General features: G+C 37.1%; 1 protein-coding gene across 3 annotated transcripts in view; it reads left to right on the forward strand.

The window, feature by feature from the left end:
- Window positions 1-16,719, forward strand: part of Zmym2 (zinc finger MYM-type containing 2) — a 79,487-nt gene extending 62,768 nt beyond the window's left edge. For 2 of the 3 annotated variants that reach the window (XM_027390484.2, XM_027390483.2), the window contains 10 exons: window positions 437-552; window positions 1,812-1,980; window positions 3,618-3,743; window positions 4,874-4,968; window positions 6,946-7,114; window positions 7,840-7,991; window positions 11,624-11,738; window positions 12,314-12,565; window positions 13,919-14,039; window positions 15,820-16,719. In XM_027390484.2, coding sequence (XP_027246285.1) covers window positions 437-552; window positions 1,812-1,980; window positions 3,618-3,743; window positions 4,874-4,968; window positions 6,946-7,114; window positions 7,840-7,991; window positions 11,624-11,738; window positions 12,314-12,565; window positions 13,919-14,039; window positions 15,820-16,012 — 1,508 coding nt within the window. In that variant the 3' untranslated portion in view covers window positions 16,013-16,719. Of the gene's footprint in view, window positions 1-436; window positions 553-1,811; window positions 1,981-3,617; window positions 3,744-4,873; window positions 4,969-6,945; window positions 7,115-7,839; window positions 7,992-11,623; window positions 11,739-12,298; window positions 12,566-13,918; window positions 14,040-15,819 lie in introns of those variants that run through there. The other variant, XM_027390485.2, reaches the window with a different exon arrangement.
- Window positions 16,720-18,778: the final 2,059 nt, after the last annotated feature.

Genomic DNA, 18,778 nt, shown 5'->3' on the forward strand with positions numbered 1-18,778 from the left:
ACTCACAGAGATCTGTCTGCCTCTATCTCCCATGTGCTGGGATTAAAGGTGTACACCACCACCATTCGGTTAGAAATTTCTTTTAAATGATTACAATATTATTTTCCTTTGCTGTCCAGTTAAGTTCATTATGAAACCAAGTAACCAAAGAAACAAAAAGCCATTGTGAAAAATGAAAAGTCATGCTTGGTGGTTATATGCTTTTAATTGCCCTACACGGGAGGCAGAGATAGGAGGATTTCTATGAGTTTTAAGGCCAGCTTGGTCTACAAAGCAAATTTATAAAAACAAAAGCCATTATCATAGCTCATACCTGTATGTAATCCCTGGATGTAGGAAGTTGAGGCAGGGGGATTGCCAGGTTGTACAACAATGTGAGATTATGTCTCAGACAAAGCAAAACACATGTTCTCTTTGCCTATGTCTTGTTTTTCAGATGAGAATTGGAAGACAGAATATGTCCCAGTGCCTATTCCTGTGCCTGTGTATGTCCCTGTGCCTATGCACATGTACAGCCAGAATATTCCTGTCCCTACCACAGTTCCTGTTCCTGTGCGTGAGATTTTACCCTCAAATTCTAGTTTTTCAGGCAGCTTGGGAAACATGTTCATAATGACTAGATTGGTGATACTGGTAAAACTGTACCACTGTCAGTCACTGTGACAAAAGTGACCTCAGGGAAGGAGGAGATTCGCGTGATTCAGGGTCGTGATTCAGGAGGAGGGCATGGAGGCGAGAACATGAGGGAGCTGCTGGTCTTACTGCGTCTGTAGTCAGGAAGTAGACAAGAAGTTGGGCTGGATTATAAAACCTCAACACCTGTCCCAAGTGACCCATTTCTTCCACCTAACCTTCCAAAACAGCACCAGCAGCTGAGGACCAAATGTTCAAACACATGAGCATATGAAGAATAGTTGTCATTTATACTCAACAGAAACCATCTTTTTCTGTTCTTCCAAAGTTAGATTTTTTTCAACTTCTTGTTAACATGGTGATGCTTTTTGTTTGTTTGTTTGTGTGGTCATTTCAGAGAGTAAGTTGAGCAGATGGATGTATGTCCTGTGCCAATATTATATTTTATATTTAAATTCATCTTCAAAAGAAATGTTTTGTGAAACCATAAGGTTTAGAACCAAAACAGACTAGAGATGTGTATTTTTCTTTCTTTCTTTCTTTTCTTTTTTTTTTTAAGATTTATTTATTTATTTATTATGTATACAGTGTTCTGCCTGCATGTATGCCTGCACACCAGAAGAGGGCACCAGATCTCATTATAGATGGTTGTGAGCCACCATGTGGCTGCTGGGAATTGAACTTAGGTCCTCTGGAAGAGTTCCCAGTGCTCTCAACTTCTGAGCCATCTCTGCAGCCCAACTGAAGGTTCTTAAAATGTTTACTTTGTCACAGATCACCTGTAATGTGTAGAATACTACATTTGAGCTTGCCTTATTTTCCCTTTTTATTTTTTAAGTATCTGTATTCTGGGATTTCCTTGCTAAAGTACACATCTTAGTTTTGATATGTATTCTTCCCAAAGATTTTTTTTTCCGTCCCCCTCCCCCGCCGAGACAAGGTTTCTCTGTGTAGCTTTGGAGCCTATCCTGGCACTCGCTATGGAGACCAGGCTGGCCTTGAACTCACAAAGATCTGCCTGCCTCTGCTCCCAAGAGCTGGGATTAAAGGCGTGCACCACTAATGCCCGGCAATGATTTTCTTAAATAATGCATTTAAATAGTAATATCATGCATTTAATTTTGGGAAATACCTTGAATTGTTTAGTATGCCTAACATTAAATGCTTTGGTTAATTAGGTGCCCGTTCCTGTGTTTCTGCCTGCTCCATTGGATAGCAGTGAGAAGATTTCCACCTCAGTTGAGGACCTAAAAAGCAAAGTTTCTTCAGATCCTCTTGATACAGAATTGCTTACAATGACAGATATGATGACTGAAGATGGGAAAACAGAAGCATCAGATGTCAACAGTGAGCCATAGTTTGTCAATAAGTGATTTGGGGGATGGGTTCTATGTATTGTCATTATTACAGTACTTGAAGGCATATTCTGTAGCAACTTAATATGAAAATAGGAAAAAGAAGTATAACAGAAATATATTTTATATTAAGAGATGCACACTTTGGCTCAGCAGTTTCTCTTGCAGAAAATGACCTAGGTTTGGCTCCCAGCACCCACATACTTAACATCTGTTTGTAATTCCAGTTCCAGAGGTTCTCAGGCTCTCTTCTGTCTTTCACAGGCAAAAGACATAAGTTGTGCACAGATACACACACATACAAAACACCTGTACACATAAAACAATAGTAAATATTTAAAGAGATACACACCCAGCCTTGAGCCAAGTATTCTCTATTTCTAAGCTTGATCTCCAGTGAAATTATTTGTTTTATCTTGAGATGAAATCTTGGTATATGCCCTGTGAAACAAACTGTCAGGCTCAAGAGGTCCTCCAGCCTCATCCTCTAAAGTACATTTAAGATTATTTTTGCCCACCACTACACACATACTTAAGTTCTCAAACAAATCCACTGTTTTTAACTGATTTGTGTGTTTGAGAGTTGCAACAGAGTGTGTGGTACCTGTGGAGGTCTGAAGATAAAATGATGTATCCTCTGGAACTGGAGTTGCAGATCCAGGTTCTCTGCAACAGTAGTCATTTGTTCCTGATCCCTGAGCCACTCCCTGTGTTTTAAAAACAGTAGGATGTGATTTGAACTTCAACTCAGTTATTTTTCTTAGTAACTTGTAGTTTTCAAGATTTTATTTTGTACTAGATAATTTCCAGTATTATTTTGTTTCTTACATTAATCAAATATAATTTGCTTTAACTAAATCAGAATTTATCCCACTTTGTTAGGACACTGTTTGCTATCTAGTAGTATGATTTAATATGAGTGTTTCGTGGGTGGTTCTGTTCCTTGTAATATTTATTCCTACTCCTAGCCTTTTGGTGATACTCAGAATCTCTTTTTAGACCTGAACTGCCTGATTACCTTTACACTAGAAGACAATTGTAATAGTAGTTTTGCAGTACTGTTAGGGGGCTGTAAAATTTAGTAGATTGTAACTAGCGGTATGATTTTTGTTTTTAATTAAAAACAAAATAGAGATACCCACTTACCTGTTGTGCCAGGGCACTGAGGCAGAAGGAGGGTGAGTTCTAGGTGTGCCTGCTATATACCATGGCGAGATTCCATGGAAAAACATATCTACATCTTCTTTACACATGCATGCTCATCTAATGTGGAATTATATATGCCACACTAGCAGGTACATACTTGTCTCTTGTCTTTCTGTCTCTTACACACACACACACACACACACACACACACACAGAGAGAGAGAGAGAGAGAGAGAGAGAGAGAGAGAGAGAGAGAGAGAGAGAGAGAGACTCTAACATAGAAATTGTTTTTGTGTTATAACATTTACTAATTTTTGAGAAGGGACAACACGAATGTATAGGATTAGAAGTTTGCAATTATAGTTACAAATTTTATAGTAGCTTGTATACTAAGGTTGGTGTGTACTTTTTCCTTTGGCAAATTAAGTACAGATACTGAGTTTTTGAAAATTTGATTTCTAATACAATTATTGCTTGTTACAGGTGTAATTATTGAGACTGACATAATTGGCTCAGATCTCACAAAGAACTCTGACCCAGATATACAATCCAACATGCCTGATGTACCATATGAACCAGATTTGGATATTGAAATAGATTTCCCCCGAGGTACTTAAATATACTACGTTATCATTGTTAAATCAATCCATAGAGTTGTACTTAAAATATAAATGATCATCAATGTTAAGTCATTGCCCATTGTCTCCATAATTGGTTCTTTTTTTCCTGTGGGTTTTGTGTGTGTGTGTGTGTGTGTGTGTGTGTGTGTGTGTGTGTGTGTGTGTGTGTGTGTGTGTTTTGTGTGTGGTTGTGGGGAATGTGCTTTTCCACTTAGCTATATCCTTTATCCTCTGTTTTTTCTTTTCCTGACTAAAACTTAATTCATTATAGGAACTTTAGACACTAGAGAAGAATACAATACTTGCCTTTCAATTACAGGTATTGATAGTGTTGGGGTAGAGTCAGATAGGGCTTTGCTTTATATTCTGTGCTGGCCCCCAATTCAACTCAGTCCTCGCCTCAGCCTCTCTAGTTTTTGGATTATAGGCCTGTCAGCACATCTAGCTTAGTAATATTTTTCTTGATGTTTTTGAAAGTTAAATTCACATTTAAATGGAAAAGTTGCTTTCTAAAAGTCATACTTCATTGCTTCTTGGCTGTAGCTAAGATCTCCAGTCCAGCAATTGAACGATGGAAGAATAAAAGGGCAGCCCCTGCTATGTATCAAGATTTGAGTCAACCTTATCTAATTAGGACCAGTCTCAATAAAAGAACAGAAGTGTTTCAAAGCCTCATGTTATAGTACATACCTATAGTCCTGCTACTAAGACAGGAGGGTTGCAAATTGGAGATTCTATAAAGTAAGTTCCAGACCATAAACAGAGAGATGAATGTGTTCCTATTTTTCATTCCCCCCTTAATTTGTGAATTCCTATTGAGTGAAATGTAAAGCATTTCATGAAAAAGACTTAATAGATTAAACTGGATTGTCACTTTAGACCTAAATTTTTAGTTGTTTGCTTTTTCTGGTATCATAGTTCTATGAAATTTCTGTATTGATACTTGTTACATACTTTTTTTAGGAATATGAACAGGGTTTATCAAAATGTGGACTATGTTAGGTATGATAAGTCTTTTATTCCCTAACCTACCTCAAACTTATCCCCATGTTTGAATAATCGTTCATGTCATATGACTGTACTGTTTTATTTAAAATAAAAGATTTTCTAATTTGTCAGCTGCGGAGGAGCTTGATATGGAAAATGAGTTTTTATTACCACCTGTTTTTGGAGAAGAGTATGAGGAGCAGCCCAGACCACGATCTAAAAAAAAGGTATAGAATTTGATAATAATTCTTTGTCTTGTAGTCACTTAGTATCTCTATAGCAGCATCTCAGGCAGAGTAAGATTCATTGGTGTGATTACTTATGCCTGACAATATAGGAAAATAGATGTTAAAATGTATTTTAATACAAGGGCAAATCAGAAAATATTTGACTTAAAACGGAAATTCAACTCTGACAGAATGAGCAAGGAAATCACTTGTGAGGCTGAAGCAGGAAGAGTGTCTGAAAAAGGAAAGGAGAAAGGTGAAGGAATTGATGATTTTTCAAGGGATTAATTTTTTCAGCAATTTTTTTTGATATGGTTAATAAAGAAGAGGTATTTCTTTGGGGGGGGGGGCGGTTCTTCAACACAGGGTTTCTCTGTAGCTTTGGAGCCTGTCCTGAAACTTTGTAGACCAGTCTGGCCTCAAACTCACTGAGATCTGCTTGCCTCTGCCCCCGAGTGCGGGCATTAAAGTTGTTCGTCACAACTGCCCGTCAGTATAATTTATTCTTAAGCATGCCAACACAGAGAGAAAGACATCTTGGGAACTGGGCATGTAGCTCAGTGATGGAATGCTTGCCTACCATACAGGAAGCCTGGGTTTGATTTCCCAGCATGATGTAAACTGTGTTTGATGGTACATGCCTGTTCTTCTAGCAGATTAGAAGCTAAAGGATCAGAGGTTCAAGGCCTGCTTGAGATAAATGACACACTGTTTCACACATCTCAAAACAAAACAAAAGCAACAAAATAACACGAAATAATAAAACAAGAAGAAAGAAAAACCAGATATCTGCTAGACAGTTTGATCATTCATACATATAGAATCTATATTTGTTTAATATTCTATCAAATAACTTGGTTTCTGACTTCCAACACCTGGCAAGATCAAATGAAATTGTAATAAAGTGGCTTTCACAAATTTGTTTCAAAAGAGAGAAAGAAAACTGAAAAGGGAATATCCACAGTAGGATAAAAGTGAGCTTTTACTTGACATTATACACAGTCATTAACTCATGGATCATAGTATTAAATGTTAGAGCTAAAAGTATAAACTCTTAGGCCTGTCTTCATGACCTTGTGGGCATAATGAGTTTGAGACCACCTAAATAAGGATAACCTTTTTCCAAAACAATCGACCAACCAACCTCACCCCCAAACATTGAAGGGGGTGGGGTGCTGACTCCATGGCAGATGCTTGCCTAGCATGTGCATGCTCCTGGGCTTGATCCTCAGCACTAATAAGAAAAGAAAGGAAACAAAAACAGTGGAAATCAAGGAAAGAGTCAATTTATTTCTTGTGGGAGGGGAGCAGGGATTTTGTTTTTTGCAAGACAGTGTTTCTCTGTGTAATCTAGCTTTCCTGGAACTCACTCTGTAGACCAGGCTGGCTTCTAACTTTGAGATTTGCCTGCCTCTGCCTCCCAAGTGCTGTGATTAAAAGCCACTGCTCAGCCAATAGTAAATTTCCTTCCTTCCTTCCTTCCTTCCTTCCTTCCTTCCTTCCTTCCTATTTTGGGGGGTGGGAGTAGAGGGTTTGTGACTGGGTTTCTCTGTGGCCCCGGCTATCCTGGCACTCATTTGTAGGCCAGGCTGGCCTCGAACTCAGAGATCTGCCTGCCTCTGCCTCCCAAGTGCTGGGATTAAATTCCCGTTGAAGTTATTAAAAAATTTTTCAGTGTCAGCTTGACATTTAGAATCCTGTTGTTGTTGTTGTTGTTATTATTATTATTATTATTATTATTATTATTATTATTTATCTTATTTTTCATTAATTCTGATTTTGTGGTTTGTATAGAAACATTCATGGAGTTAGATTTCAAGAAGCAATATGGATAACTATCATCAGTTCTCAGAATACCAGCCAATTCTAACACAAATAAATACTGTTCTTTTTTAGTTGCTTTTTTTTAAAGATAACTTGATAGAATTCATGGGATAATGTAGACTCGAAGGATTTACAGTGCTGTTTTATTGCCAGGGAACCAAGAGAAAAGCTGTATCAGGATACCAGTCTCATGATGATAGTTCTGACAACTCAGAATGCAGCTTTCCTTTCAAGTATACATATGGTGTAAATGCATGGAAACATTGGGTCAAAACTAGGCAGCTCCATGAAGATCTTCTGGTGTTAGATGAGCTAAAATCCCGTAAGTGTTTTGTTCTGTTTTCCTAAGTTCTGTTTAAAAATCTGTTTCTGTAATTAATTACCTTTAGTATTTTTCTTCAAGATTTAATTTAATTTTCCCTTAAGATTTATTATTTAATATACATGAATGTTTTGCGTACATGCATGGTGCCCATGAAAGCCAGGGAGGATGTTGGATTCCCTGGAACTGAAGTTATAGACAGTTGTGAGCTGCCATATGGGTTCTGGGAATCAGCCTGTATCCTGTGGAAGATCAGTCATTGCTTTTAATTGCTTAGTCATCTTTCTTTCTTTCTTTCTTTCTTTCTTTCTTTCTTTCTTTCTTTCTTTCTTTCTTTCTTTCAAAGATTTTATTTATTTAATTATTTGTACAACATTCTGCTTCCTTGTGTATATCTGCACACCAGAAGAGGGCACTAGATCTCATAACGGATGGTTGTGAGCCACCATGTGGTTGCTGGGAATTGAACTCAGGACCTCTGGAAGAGCAGTCAGTGCTCTTAACCTCTGAGCCATCTCTCCAGCCCGCTTAGTCATCTTTCTAACCTCAGGATTTAATTTTATTTATGTCTATGTGTGTATTTCTATGAATATAGTCCATGTGTGTATGGATGCCTGTGGAAGCCAAAAGATGGTATCATAGTTAAAGCTGGAGTTAAAGGCAGTCATGAGCTGCCCAGCATGGGTGCAGAGACATAAGTTACTGATTATTTTATTTCTTTTTAGCTAAATCAGTAAAGTTAAAAGAAGATCTACTCTCTCATACCACAGCTGAACTCAGCTGTGGGTTAGCCCATTTTGTCAATGAGATCCGACGCCCAAACGGAGAAAATTACGCACCTGACAGCATCTATTACCTCTGCCTTGGTATACAGGAGGTAAGTTTTTGAATATAATAAAAGTTATGGTAGAATTTTTCGATATATAGATTGCCTATGAAAATTTAAGCTTCATTTTCTAGAACTTTAAAATGTTTATGTAATTTATATGTGTATGTATGTATGCACATGTGTGTATGAATGTCCACAGAGGCCAGAGAAAGTATCAGATACCTTGGAGCCAGTGTTTATAGGTGTTTGTGAGTTTCATGATGTGGGTGCTGTATCTGAACTCTGATCTTCATTATTGAGCAGTGTTCTTGGGTGAGTCATTTCTCCAGTCTCAGGTTTCCGGAATTTCTGTTTGCTTACCAAGAAAGGTAGAATTTAATCTCTTTGGAAATATCTAGGGTATATAAAAGATACCTAGGGCACATAAAATATTTTCCTAGATATTTTGTATCAAGACAAAAACCAAAAAACAATTGACTTAGCTCAACTGTGTCCCCCCTTTTTTGTTTTTGTTTTTGTTTTTTTTTGTTTTGTTTTGTTTTTGTTTTTTAAAACAGGATCTCACTGTATATCCCTGGCTGACCTAAGACCCACAGAAACCCACCTCCCTCTGCCTCCTACATGCTGGAATTACCATATGCACCACCATGCCTAGCCTCATGCATCTTTTGTGAGGAGTCTTAAAAGTGTTGTCTGTTTGGGGATGACATCATTTTTTAGTAGTTGCAAGAAAATGAATTCATAGATGGTTAGCTTCAGAATTCCCTTTAGAGTTGCTCATGTTTCTATACAGGGTAAAAATATATGTACCTAGACCACACTAACAATGCTAAGTAACTTTATATGCCCTTTGTTTCATGAGACATGATTTTTGACCATGCAGATGTAAAGATCAACTATTTTTCTGTGTAAAACAGAGCCCTGGGGTTCAGTGGGAAAGGAGAGAAAGTTTTAGGCCTTTCTTGTTACTTTAATCCATATCTTTATTTTCATTGTGTTTTAGAGTCTATATAAAATTTTATTTTAAAGCACCTTCTAAACATATCCTAAAAATGAGCTTCTAGGTTTTTTGGTTGCTTGATTGGTTAGTTTTGAAGGTTTATTTGTTGTTTTTAATATTTTCATTCTTTGAGAATTTCATAGTCTATGCTGATAGATTTCTCTCTCTTTCAAGTCCCTAGCTAGCCTCTCTAGAGAGAAACTTGACATCATCCCAGAATTTATTCTAGGGTTTAACCTTTGAGTATTTTAGACGTAGGAATGTAGTAAGATTTTGTTTTAAAGCTTTGCACTATGTTTATAAATTTAAGAAAGAGTAGAGCAATGGCCCGTGTAGTTCTGTTGCTGGAGTTTCTTTCCAGCCTGGTCCAGTAGCCAATTAGCTCCAAATAAACACAGAAAGACTTATATTAATTTATAAACTGTTGCCAAAGGCTAGGGCTTCTTACTGGCTAGCTCTCTCTTAATTATTAACCCATAACTACTAATATATGTATTTCTACATGGCCTTATCTTACCAGAGAACCACTGGCACATCCCATCTCCCTGGTCTCTACATGGCATCTCTCTTGTGGCTTCACAATGTCTCCTCTTCTTTCCTCTCTTAGCTCTGCCTATACTTCCTGCCTATCATTTGGGGCTGACGGGCGGCAAGACCTGGTGGGACAGAAACCTCCAACTTCAAGTTCTATACAAATGAGTAGTTTTTAGTAACTGCTAATTAAATACAATCAACTTTTTTTTTATTCATGAGACTTTAAGACTGCAGCATTTATTAATACTATAAAATATGTGTAAATTTATGAAGCAAGCTTGAGTCTTGCTACTCCTTCATTTTAATATTTTCTGTTTACTGGACATTGATGTGTTTTAGAAATTGGCATACTCGTGTTGATAGATTTCATTAACTAATTGCTAACATTTGATTTTCTGTATACACATTCTAAGCATTGGATGTACCTACTCTTTATTTTTTGCCTTGTTCTGATGAAGAGAGATGCTATAAGTAGTAGCTTTTCTAAATTATGTAATTCGTAAGTTTTGAATCTGGACTGAGTATGGTTAGCATGGTATTTGTGGGGGCTGAGGCAGGTAGGCTTATGAATGTGAGGTCAGCCTGGGTGTTGCATTGTGAGTTCTTCGCTTGTCTGGGATACATAGCAAGACCCTGTCTCAAAAAAAACAAAAAAAACCAAAAAACAAAAAACCCCACAAAGACGACCCCCCCCAGAAAAAAAGAAAAAACAACAAAAGAAAAAATCAAATAGAATCTGTTCAGTTTGACTTAGAAAATCATTATAAACCAGGCATGGTACATGGTGCATGCTAACATCTGTGAGGCAGGGGGATTGTAAGTTTGAGGCAAGGGCCATGAGGGAGAATAGCAAGGGAGGCTACTATAATATGGTTTGCTCAAGGATTTGAAATATATGGTCCTCTACCCAAAGATTATCTGTAGAACAGTTTTGGGACAAGTATCTATCAATTCTATCCAATGGGGCAAGGATATAGCTCAGTTGATAAAGTGTTTGCAGCACAAGCTTGAGGTTCTGAATTTGGATCCATGTAAAAAGCCAAGTATTTGCTTATAATCCCAGTTCTAGGAAGGAGGAGATGGGGTTTCCTAGGGCTTCCTGGCCAGGTAGTATACCTGAATCATTGAGCTCCATGTTCAATGAGAGATTCTGTCTCATAAAACAAGTGGAGAAGCAATTAAGGAAGACATTCGGTGTTCACGTATGGCCTCCACATGCATGTGCATGCACATGTATGTTGCACAAACGTGTACACAGCATGAAAGACTTTAAATTGAATTTTTTTGAAATACAGATAGAAATTTTGTAGACAGAAAGGATGAAAGGAAATGGCATCCCTAGAAGACAGAGTCAGGCAGTTTCCCAGGAACCATGTTTAACATGGGTAGGTGTCAGGTATGAAGTATAAAGAGTGATGGTAAAGTCATACTATAAAGGACCTGAACTCTCCTATAAATTGTTTAGTTTTCAAGTGAAAATATTGTTCCTGTTTTGATTTCTGCTATCCTGGAAATAATGCCCGGGCCCTTGAGCACATTAGACAGGTGCTCCACCCTGGTTAGGTTCTCGGCATTTTCAAAAGCCCAACCAGAGGATTGGCAGAAGATTGGGAGAGCAGAGGCAGCCAGCTAGCTCCTCAATGTTTTCCTTTAATCATTAATTATTCTTTAAAATGATTATTTTTCTCCATGTGTGATATAAATTGAGGATTCTATATTGTGTCTGACAGACCACTGAGCGAGTGTGTGTGTATGTATGATGAAAGTTTGTGTATGCCACACTGAACAGATGGCAATCAGAGGACAATGTTGTAGAGTGGGTTCTGAGGTCCCTTGCATGTCATGCTTTTTGCATGGCAAATGCTTTACTTGTTAAACCATTTCTGTGGCCTAGACTAATGATTCTTATCCAGTGTTTATATTCAGGATTTTGTGTTATACTTTCCAGCTTTGCATGTTTTAAGCAACAGGTTAATTGGTAATTCATGCTTTTTCCATTGTACACACATACCCATGGCCAGTAATCTCTTGTGTTTATTAGAATCCTTGCTTTTCTTAAACATAAAACTTTTTCTTAAGAAATGAAAAGTACAATACATTGACTGCTTATAATTAGCTGGTTTTCCTCCAATAATTTTTTTTGTAGTACTTATGTGGTAGTAATCGAAAGGACAACATATTTATTGATCCAGGATACCAGATGTTTGAGCAAGAATTGAGTAAAATACTCCGAAGTTGGCAACCAAGCATCCTTCCAGATGGTAATTTTCTTTTTAATATGTGTTAATAGTTGCTAATGGAATTGTTGTTTTTATAGAAAGTATGTTAAGTATAGTTAGGTATGATTTAAATTAGAAAGTAAGAGCTTGTGCCCATGAGCTCATTTGCAAATAAATAGTCAGTAACTAATGCTTTTGAAGAACTTTGTAAAACAAGTGGCCTACTCTGAGGAAGAGTGCAAGGTTAGATATTTATGTCTTAAGACCAACAATATACAGATTCTGATGTGACGAAAATGTATTTGTTTCTGGGAAGCACATGTTGTTTTCAAGGATTATACATATTTTAAATTATTTTCTGATCATAACTTGTTTGTCCTACTGAAGGACAGAAGCTAGCATCCTGTACCTTATTCTGTGGATGGTGGTTCCATACACTGTTCCCCAACCTTTTATATTGTTAAAAGAGCTAATATGTAATTTTCAGGTTCATTCACATTGACCTAATGTGGAAAGTGGATTGGCATTGGGATGTTTTAAATTCACTTTTATTTCTACATGGTTAAATTTAAACTGTTGTATTTATAATTCTTTTAAAATAGTTCTCTCTATTTAAGGGTCAATATTCTCTCGGGTTGAAGAAGACTATCTCTGGAGGATAAAACAACTAGGATCACACTCTCCAGTAGCTCTTTTGAACACCCTGTTCTACTTTAACACTAAGTATTTTGGCCTGAAAACAGTGGAACAACACTTAAGACTTTCCTTTGGCACCGTGTTTAGGCATTGGAAAAAAAATCCTTTAACAATGGAAAACAAAGCATGTCTTCGTTACCAGGTGTCTTCCTTATGTGGAACAGACAATGAAGGTAGTATAATTTCTTTTAAAATCAAAATTTATCTTTATTTTCTGTGTGTTTTGCCTATACACCACATATATGCAGTGCCTCAGGGTGCCATAAGGGTGTCAGATCCCTTGGAACTGGAGGTATGAATGATTTTAAGACACCATACAGATTCTAGGAACTAAACCAAGGTCTTCTGCAAGAGCAGTAAGTGTTCTTAACCTCTGAGCCATCACTGGCCCTGGTATTATAGCATTTTTATTTAGAGATTGTTTGTGATGGGAATAGTCAAACTTTTTCTATCAAAGCCCACCTCAACCAGTCATTAAGAACCTAAAGACAATTGCTTTCATAAAACACAACAAAATGTGTTGTGATTCCCCCCTTTTCCTTCCTTCCTTCCTTCCTTCCTTCCTTCCTTCCTTCCTTCCTTCCTTCCTTCCTTCCTTCCTTCCTTTCTTTCTTTCTTTCTTTCTTTCTTTCTTTCTTTCTTTCTTTCTTTCCTTTATTTCTTGAGACATGGTCTTACCTGTGTATCTTTGGCTAGTCTGGAACTCCCTGTGTAGACCAAGATGGCCTCAAACTCCTAGATATCCTTCTGCCTCTGCCTTCAAACTGTATCTTAAAATGTCTTCGTTTCTTTTTGTTATTTGTTTTGAGATTGGAGTTCTAATTCAAACTGGCCTTAAACATTATATCAAAGAATGACCTTGGAACTGTGCAGTCCTCCTTCCTTTGCTGAGACTACCTGCATGAAACATTGCACCTGTTTTTATGCTTAGCTGATGTTCAAACTTGGGCATCAGGCATACTAGGCAAGCATTCTACCAGCTGCCAACTGAGCTGTATTCTTAGCCTCTCAGTTCCTTTTGTTGGAAAGATACACATTATCAAAACCTACCACACAGAAAACTCTGAAGAGAACCTAATCCAATGTTGATAAAACAGGTGCTATGGATGAATAGTAATTTCTTTCCTCAGAACTGGTTTTAGGGTGTTGGTAAGTAAAACCAGTGAGTGAAATCAGTTGTTGCACATGTCTGACCACTTGAATTGGAATTCTGGAGCCCACATAAAAAGCTAGATGCAGTAGGGTGCACCTGTAATCTCAGCACCCTATGGGGAGAAGAGAGGTAGATGGGAGAATCACCAGGAAGCTCATAGTCCAGCTAGCCTGGAGTATGCAGTTCAGAAGCAGAGAGAGCCTGCCTAGGATAGGTGGAAGACAAGAACTGACTTTCAAAACTCCTCTGACCTCATCTACGCTGTGGCACACTGTGCCCACATTCATACACATAACATACATACACATATACACAAGAAAGAAAAAACGATTGGTTTTAGGAAGCTTACTTTTGTTATTGTTGCTTTTTAAAGATAAAATTGCTACTGGAAAACGAAAACATGAAGATGATGAGCCAGTATTTGAACAAATTGAAAACACAGCCAACCCTTCTAGATGTCCTGTGAAAATGTTTGAATGCTACTTGTCTAAAAGGTGAACATTATTGATATTTGACTTTTATTTTGTAGTACTGGGGTATTGAACTGGTGGCTCTACCACTGATCTACATGCTCAGCCTGATACTTGACTTTTTAAGATGTTTGTATAAGTTGGTTGAATTGAACACTATTAAATGATGGTATTGTTGGGCAGTGATGGTGCACACCTTTAATCCCAGCACTCAGGAGGCAGAGGAAGAGGTCTCTGTGAGTTCAAGGCCAGCCTGGTCTCCAGAGAGAGCTCCAGGACAGCCAGGGCTACACAGTGAAACTCTGTCATGAAAAACCAATATAACACGCATGCACTAACGCACACCCCATTAAGAAGTGACATTTACCATTTTTTGAGATTTCTTTCTTTGTTTAAATGAAAGTTTATATTCCAAAGTTATATTCTACTTTAACTTTAGAGTCCTCTTGTGAAATACCAACCACATAGGCTTTAGGCTTCCCTCCGTGTTAAGCAGTTGCTCTATTAAAAGTATCACTCTGCTATTGTCTTTTATATTAGAGCAGTTCTGTTGCTTGCTAAGCAGGGACACAAACTTTCTATTTAGAGGTAACTATTTTAGGTTTTTGGGTATTTAGTCTCTATCTACTTGATTGTCTTACTACAACTAGAAGAGGCCATATATTGTATAATAGTAAGTTCACGGTACATGGCTTTATACAGGTTGCTGGCCACTGTTTGCCTAGTGCAAAGGTAGATGTCTTTCAAAGTAGGTACAATGGGTAGAGATGAAAATAAAATATTTATAGCCGGGCATTGGTGGCACACGCTTTTAGTCCCAGCACTCGGGAGGCAGAGACAGGCGATCTCTGTGAGTTCGAGGCTAGCCTGGTCTACAGAGCGAGTGCCAGGATAGGCTCCAAAGCTACACAGAGAAACCCTGTCTTGAAAAACCAAAAAAAAAAAAAAAAAAAAATCTAGATGTGAAAGAAAACAGTTTTTTGAAGACATTCTTTGGAAGGTCCTCCAGTTGCATGACTGCTGTCATCCTGTCTGGAATTAGCAGGCTTTGTTGAGTCAGTCCTCTGTCAGATGGTTTCATTTTGAGTGTTTTAAATAAGCACTCTGACTTTCAGAAAGTGCAGAGTTGGGTTTGTAAACAACTTCTCACATTGTAGTGTGGTTTCCAGGGTGGCTGTCAAGAACTTATAAAAGTATGAACTTTACCTTTAGCATGACCATGTTTGTAACAAGTGTAAGAGTAGGTTTCTTCTCTTCAGCTCTGTTCTGGAGCATCAATTTAGTTTCATTTATTTCCAGTGTTGGTGACTATTTGCCAGATGGGAGTTCCTTTCTCAGTATTGTCTTGTTGGTATTTAATGTTTGGGTTTTTTCCCCTTTTCTTTCTTTCTTTCTTTCTTTCTTTTGTATAATGCTGTAAGACTTTACTATGCTGCATATTTTCATCATTTTAAGTCATTTTTTTTTTTTTGCATTTCCCTTTTCCTGAAATGGACATGCACTGTTAAATTAATGCATTTGAGATTATAATTGGCACCAATATAAACATGACTAAAAAAAATAGTGTATATATTAATGGAGTCTTGGATTCTATGAAATACAGGATTAGAATTATAGTAGGGAGCTCATGCTTTTATCACAAAACTTAAGAGAACAATTTACTGATAAAACAATGCGGTTAATGAGGCAGAAGGCATTGAGCACATCTGATGCTGGGGGCTGAGTTGTTCTTGAAATAAGTAAAGTTATGGCGAATTTCATTCTGTTACATGAAATTGACCTTTATCTCTCTCTTCCTCCAAAGTCCACAGAATCTTAATCAGAGAATGGATGTTTTTTATTTGCAACCAGAATGTTCTAGTTCTGCAGATAGCCCTGTGTGGTACACATCTACTTCCCTGGACCGGAACACCCTGGAAAATATGCTTGTACGGGTTCTTCTAGTAAAAGATATTTATGATAAAGACAATTATGAACTGGATGAAGACACAGACTAAAAAGGACCGTTTCAGAAGCTATGGGATAACACAGCATTAGATAGTCATGCTGCTAGATCTTTACAGGAAAACATTTCAAGTTTACTCTTTCTGTTTTAAGTTTTGTAGCAGTGTACCCACACTGGGTATTACCGTGTAAATAATCTGTGAGTGAAAGTTACCATTATTCTATGTAGTGGTTTTAGGATACTTAACAAATACATCAAATTCTTTTTTATTATTATTTATTTGATTAGGTATGTTTGTAACTTTTTACATTACAAAATATGAAGAGAATGTGCCATGTATAAGTTTTCTTGTTGCACTGCTCTACTGTGGCAAAGCTCCCTCCAAAGGGCGTGCTTTTACTGCGTTCTTGACCAGACGGTTGTGTATGGGTAGCACTACTCAAGTTTAGAACTTGCAGTGTCTTTCAGAATTTTTAAAATAAACTGTAAACTAATAGGCTGGGTTTTTTGTTTTGTTTGGGTTTTTTGTTTGTTTGTTTTATGTTTTAGTTACTGAAGCCTTACCAGGTTATGTAGAGAGATACCATCTTCTGTACCAAAAATAGACGAGAATGCTGTCGATACTGGTGTTCTGTAATGTGAACCTATGCTGGTGAAAACAACTTTATGTTCCCCTTATTAAAACTTAGTGTCCTTTTCTCACTTGTGACTTTCTGCATCACCCCATCAATAAAAAAAGTATGTATATATGTATATATATATATGTAAGTAGAGACAGAGTGACTGTAACTTAAAAACAAGATTAAGACATTTTTCTTTGTAAAATGTCTGGTGACAGTGTAAGACTGTTTTCTTTTTCCATGCCAAGCATCAGTATATGACCCCTGCCCCAAGGGTTTACAGACCATGCTGCACTACAGCTTGCATAGCACTCTCAAGTTTTACCACTCTTAAAAGAATTCTTGTGCCTGCTTCCAAAAGTGACTGATTATTCAGGGCAGAATTATTTTTAGAAATTCCACTCCTGAAATAGTCATTTTTAGAAAGTCAGGCTACTTGAAGAGAGATGGTGTCACACTTTCCTACAAAGATACCAGTCGAGAATGCTGAGTAATCCAGAGGATCAAGAAAAGAAACTGGTGGATAAAGTCAGTTTCAGAGGAAATCATACTTGATGTTAGATTGTTTGGCTTTGAAATTTTAATTACTTCTTATAGAAGATGACATTTAAAATATCTTTGTGCTTCTGCATAGCAGTTTATCTGTTCACAACTTTTAGATTAAGGAAATTTACTTCAATTATACTCTAAAGACTAAGTAAAGCGGTAGCTGAAGAGACTTATTTGGCTGACTTTGTATAGCATGTGTGATGTTACTTTATTATTTCTGAATCTTGAAATCACCATGGTGATACTAGTTTTAAATAGTTCTGAGGGAAATTGGCCTGTTTTCCACAGTGAGTAGACAGTATCTACACAGCCTTTGCACACTTCTCTCTCCCTTAGGGTAAATTTTAGCGCACTAAAGAAATTTTATCAATCATGATTTTGAAAACTTCACATGTATAGCCACTGGTCATTTAAGCAATACCTATCTGAAAAAAATATTTTGGCATGAAAATTTGCAGTGTACTAACTTTTTCTAAGTTTGAATAACTTTCGTCCCTTGGTTTTATATTTGAATCATCAAACTGACAGTAGCAAATCCAGTCCAAGTTACTTTACTAAGATTGATCCCCCATTCACCTGTTGAATGACGCTGGAAATACTTAAAACAGAAGCAAGTTTCTTGGCTTTTCAGCGCTCCTTCTGAAATACTTTTACTATAAATGCATATTGTGACTAAAGGCTGGTTAATCCTAACCATCTTTTATTCCTCAGAGTGGTGCTATAGCCCATCAAAAAGCAATAAAACTTATCCACAATTGTCACATGTATATTTTACCAAATACCATAAATTTCTGCCATGGTACTACTAAGCACCGTGTCTTGCTATTTAGTTTTTATCATTTGTACATTTTAGCTTTTCTAAACAGAAATGCCTACAGAATTTTGATCTTACATAATAGAAGATTTAGAGCTTGTCTTTGTCTCATGCAATCCAATGATTGATCTACTTGATTCTCAGGGGGAAAGAAAAAAACTATTTTATGAGAGTTGTTCTGGGAAATTTATTTCACCTGGAACATATTTCTTTGGTTCTTGGCGTTCCTTAGTGTGTGGCCATAACCTACTGCTGAGAGAAAGGACAATGAAATGATAGTTTATTTTTGCTTCTTGGTGATTTCTGATTATAGATAGCATCCTGTAAATATAACTTTATTGTCTTGAGATGTCTATTGAAGATAATATATTTTTCTGTTCTGAACGATTTTGCTACTTAAAATCGTTCAATTAAAAAGATGACTAGCCATTCTGAGGCAGGTGGATTTCCCATGCAAACTGAATCCTCAACGCATTTCGAAAGGCTTTTACTGTATTAGGTAACGTGAGATATTAAAGGATTTTTCTAGGCAAGACGCTCAGCCTTTTTTTTTCCCATAAAAATACTTTTTACTCAAACCGTAACTCATGTTTTCCTTTCATGAAATGGAGTGGTCACCAGTGTGTTAAATACTGAATTAGGAGGAGGGTGCACACTGCTGTGCTTTCTATTTACACTGATTTTTCTGGCTTCCCTTTGTCCTGGCCAATTGTGACTTGCAAATCAGGGTAACTCATTTATACATGTGGCATAAAGGACTATAGTGATGGGAGTATAGAAATGGCAAGGTTTGAGTTTGCATTGTATCATAGGTCCACTTAATCTTTGGTCTTCA

The sequence above is a fragment of the Cricetulus griseus genome, assembly GCF_003668045.3.
Source record: "Cricetulus griseus strain 17A/GY chromosome 1 unlocalized genomic scaffold, alternate assembly CriGri-PICRH-1.0 chr1_1, whole genome shotgun sequence".
Taxonomy (NCBI): domain Eukaryota; kingdom Metazoa; phylum Chordata; class Mammalia; order Rodentia; family Cricetidae; genus Cricetulus; species Cricetulus griseus.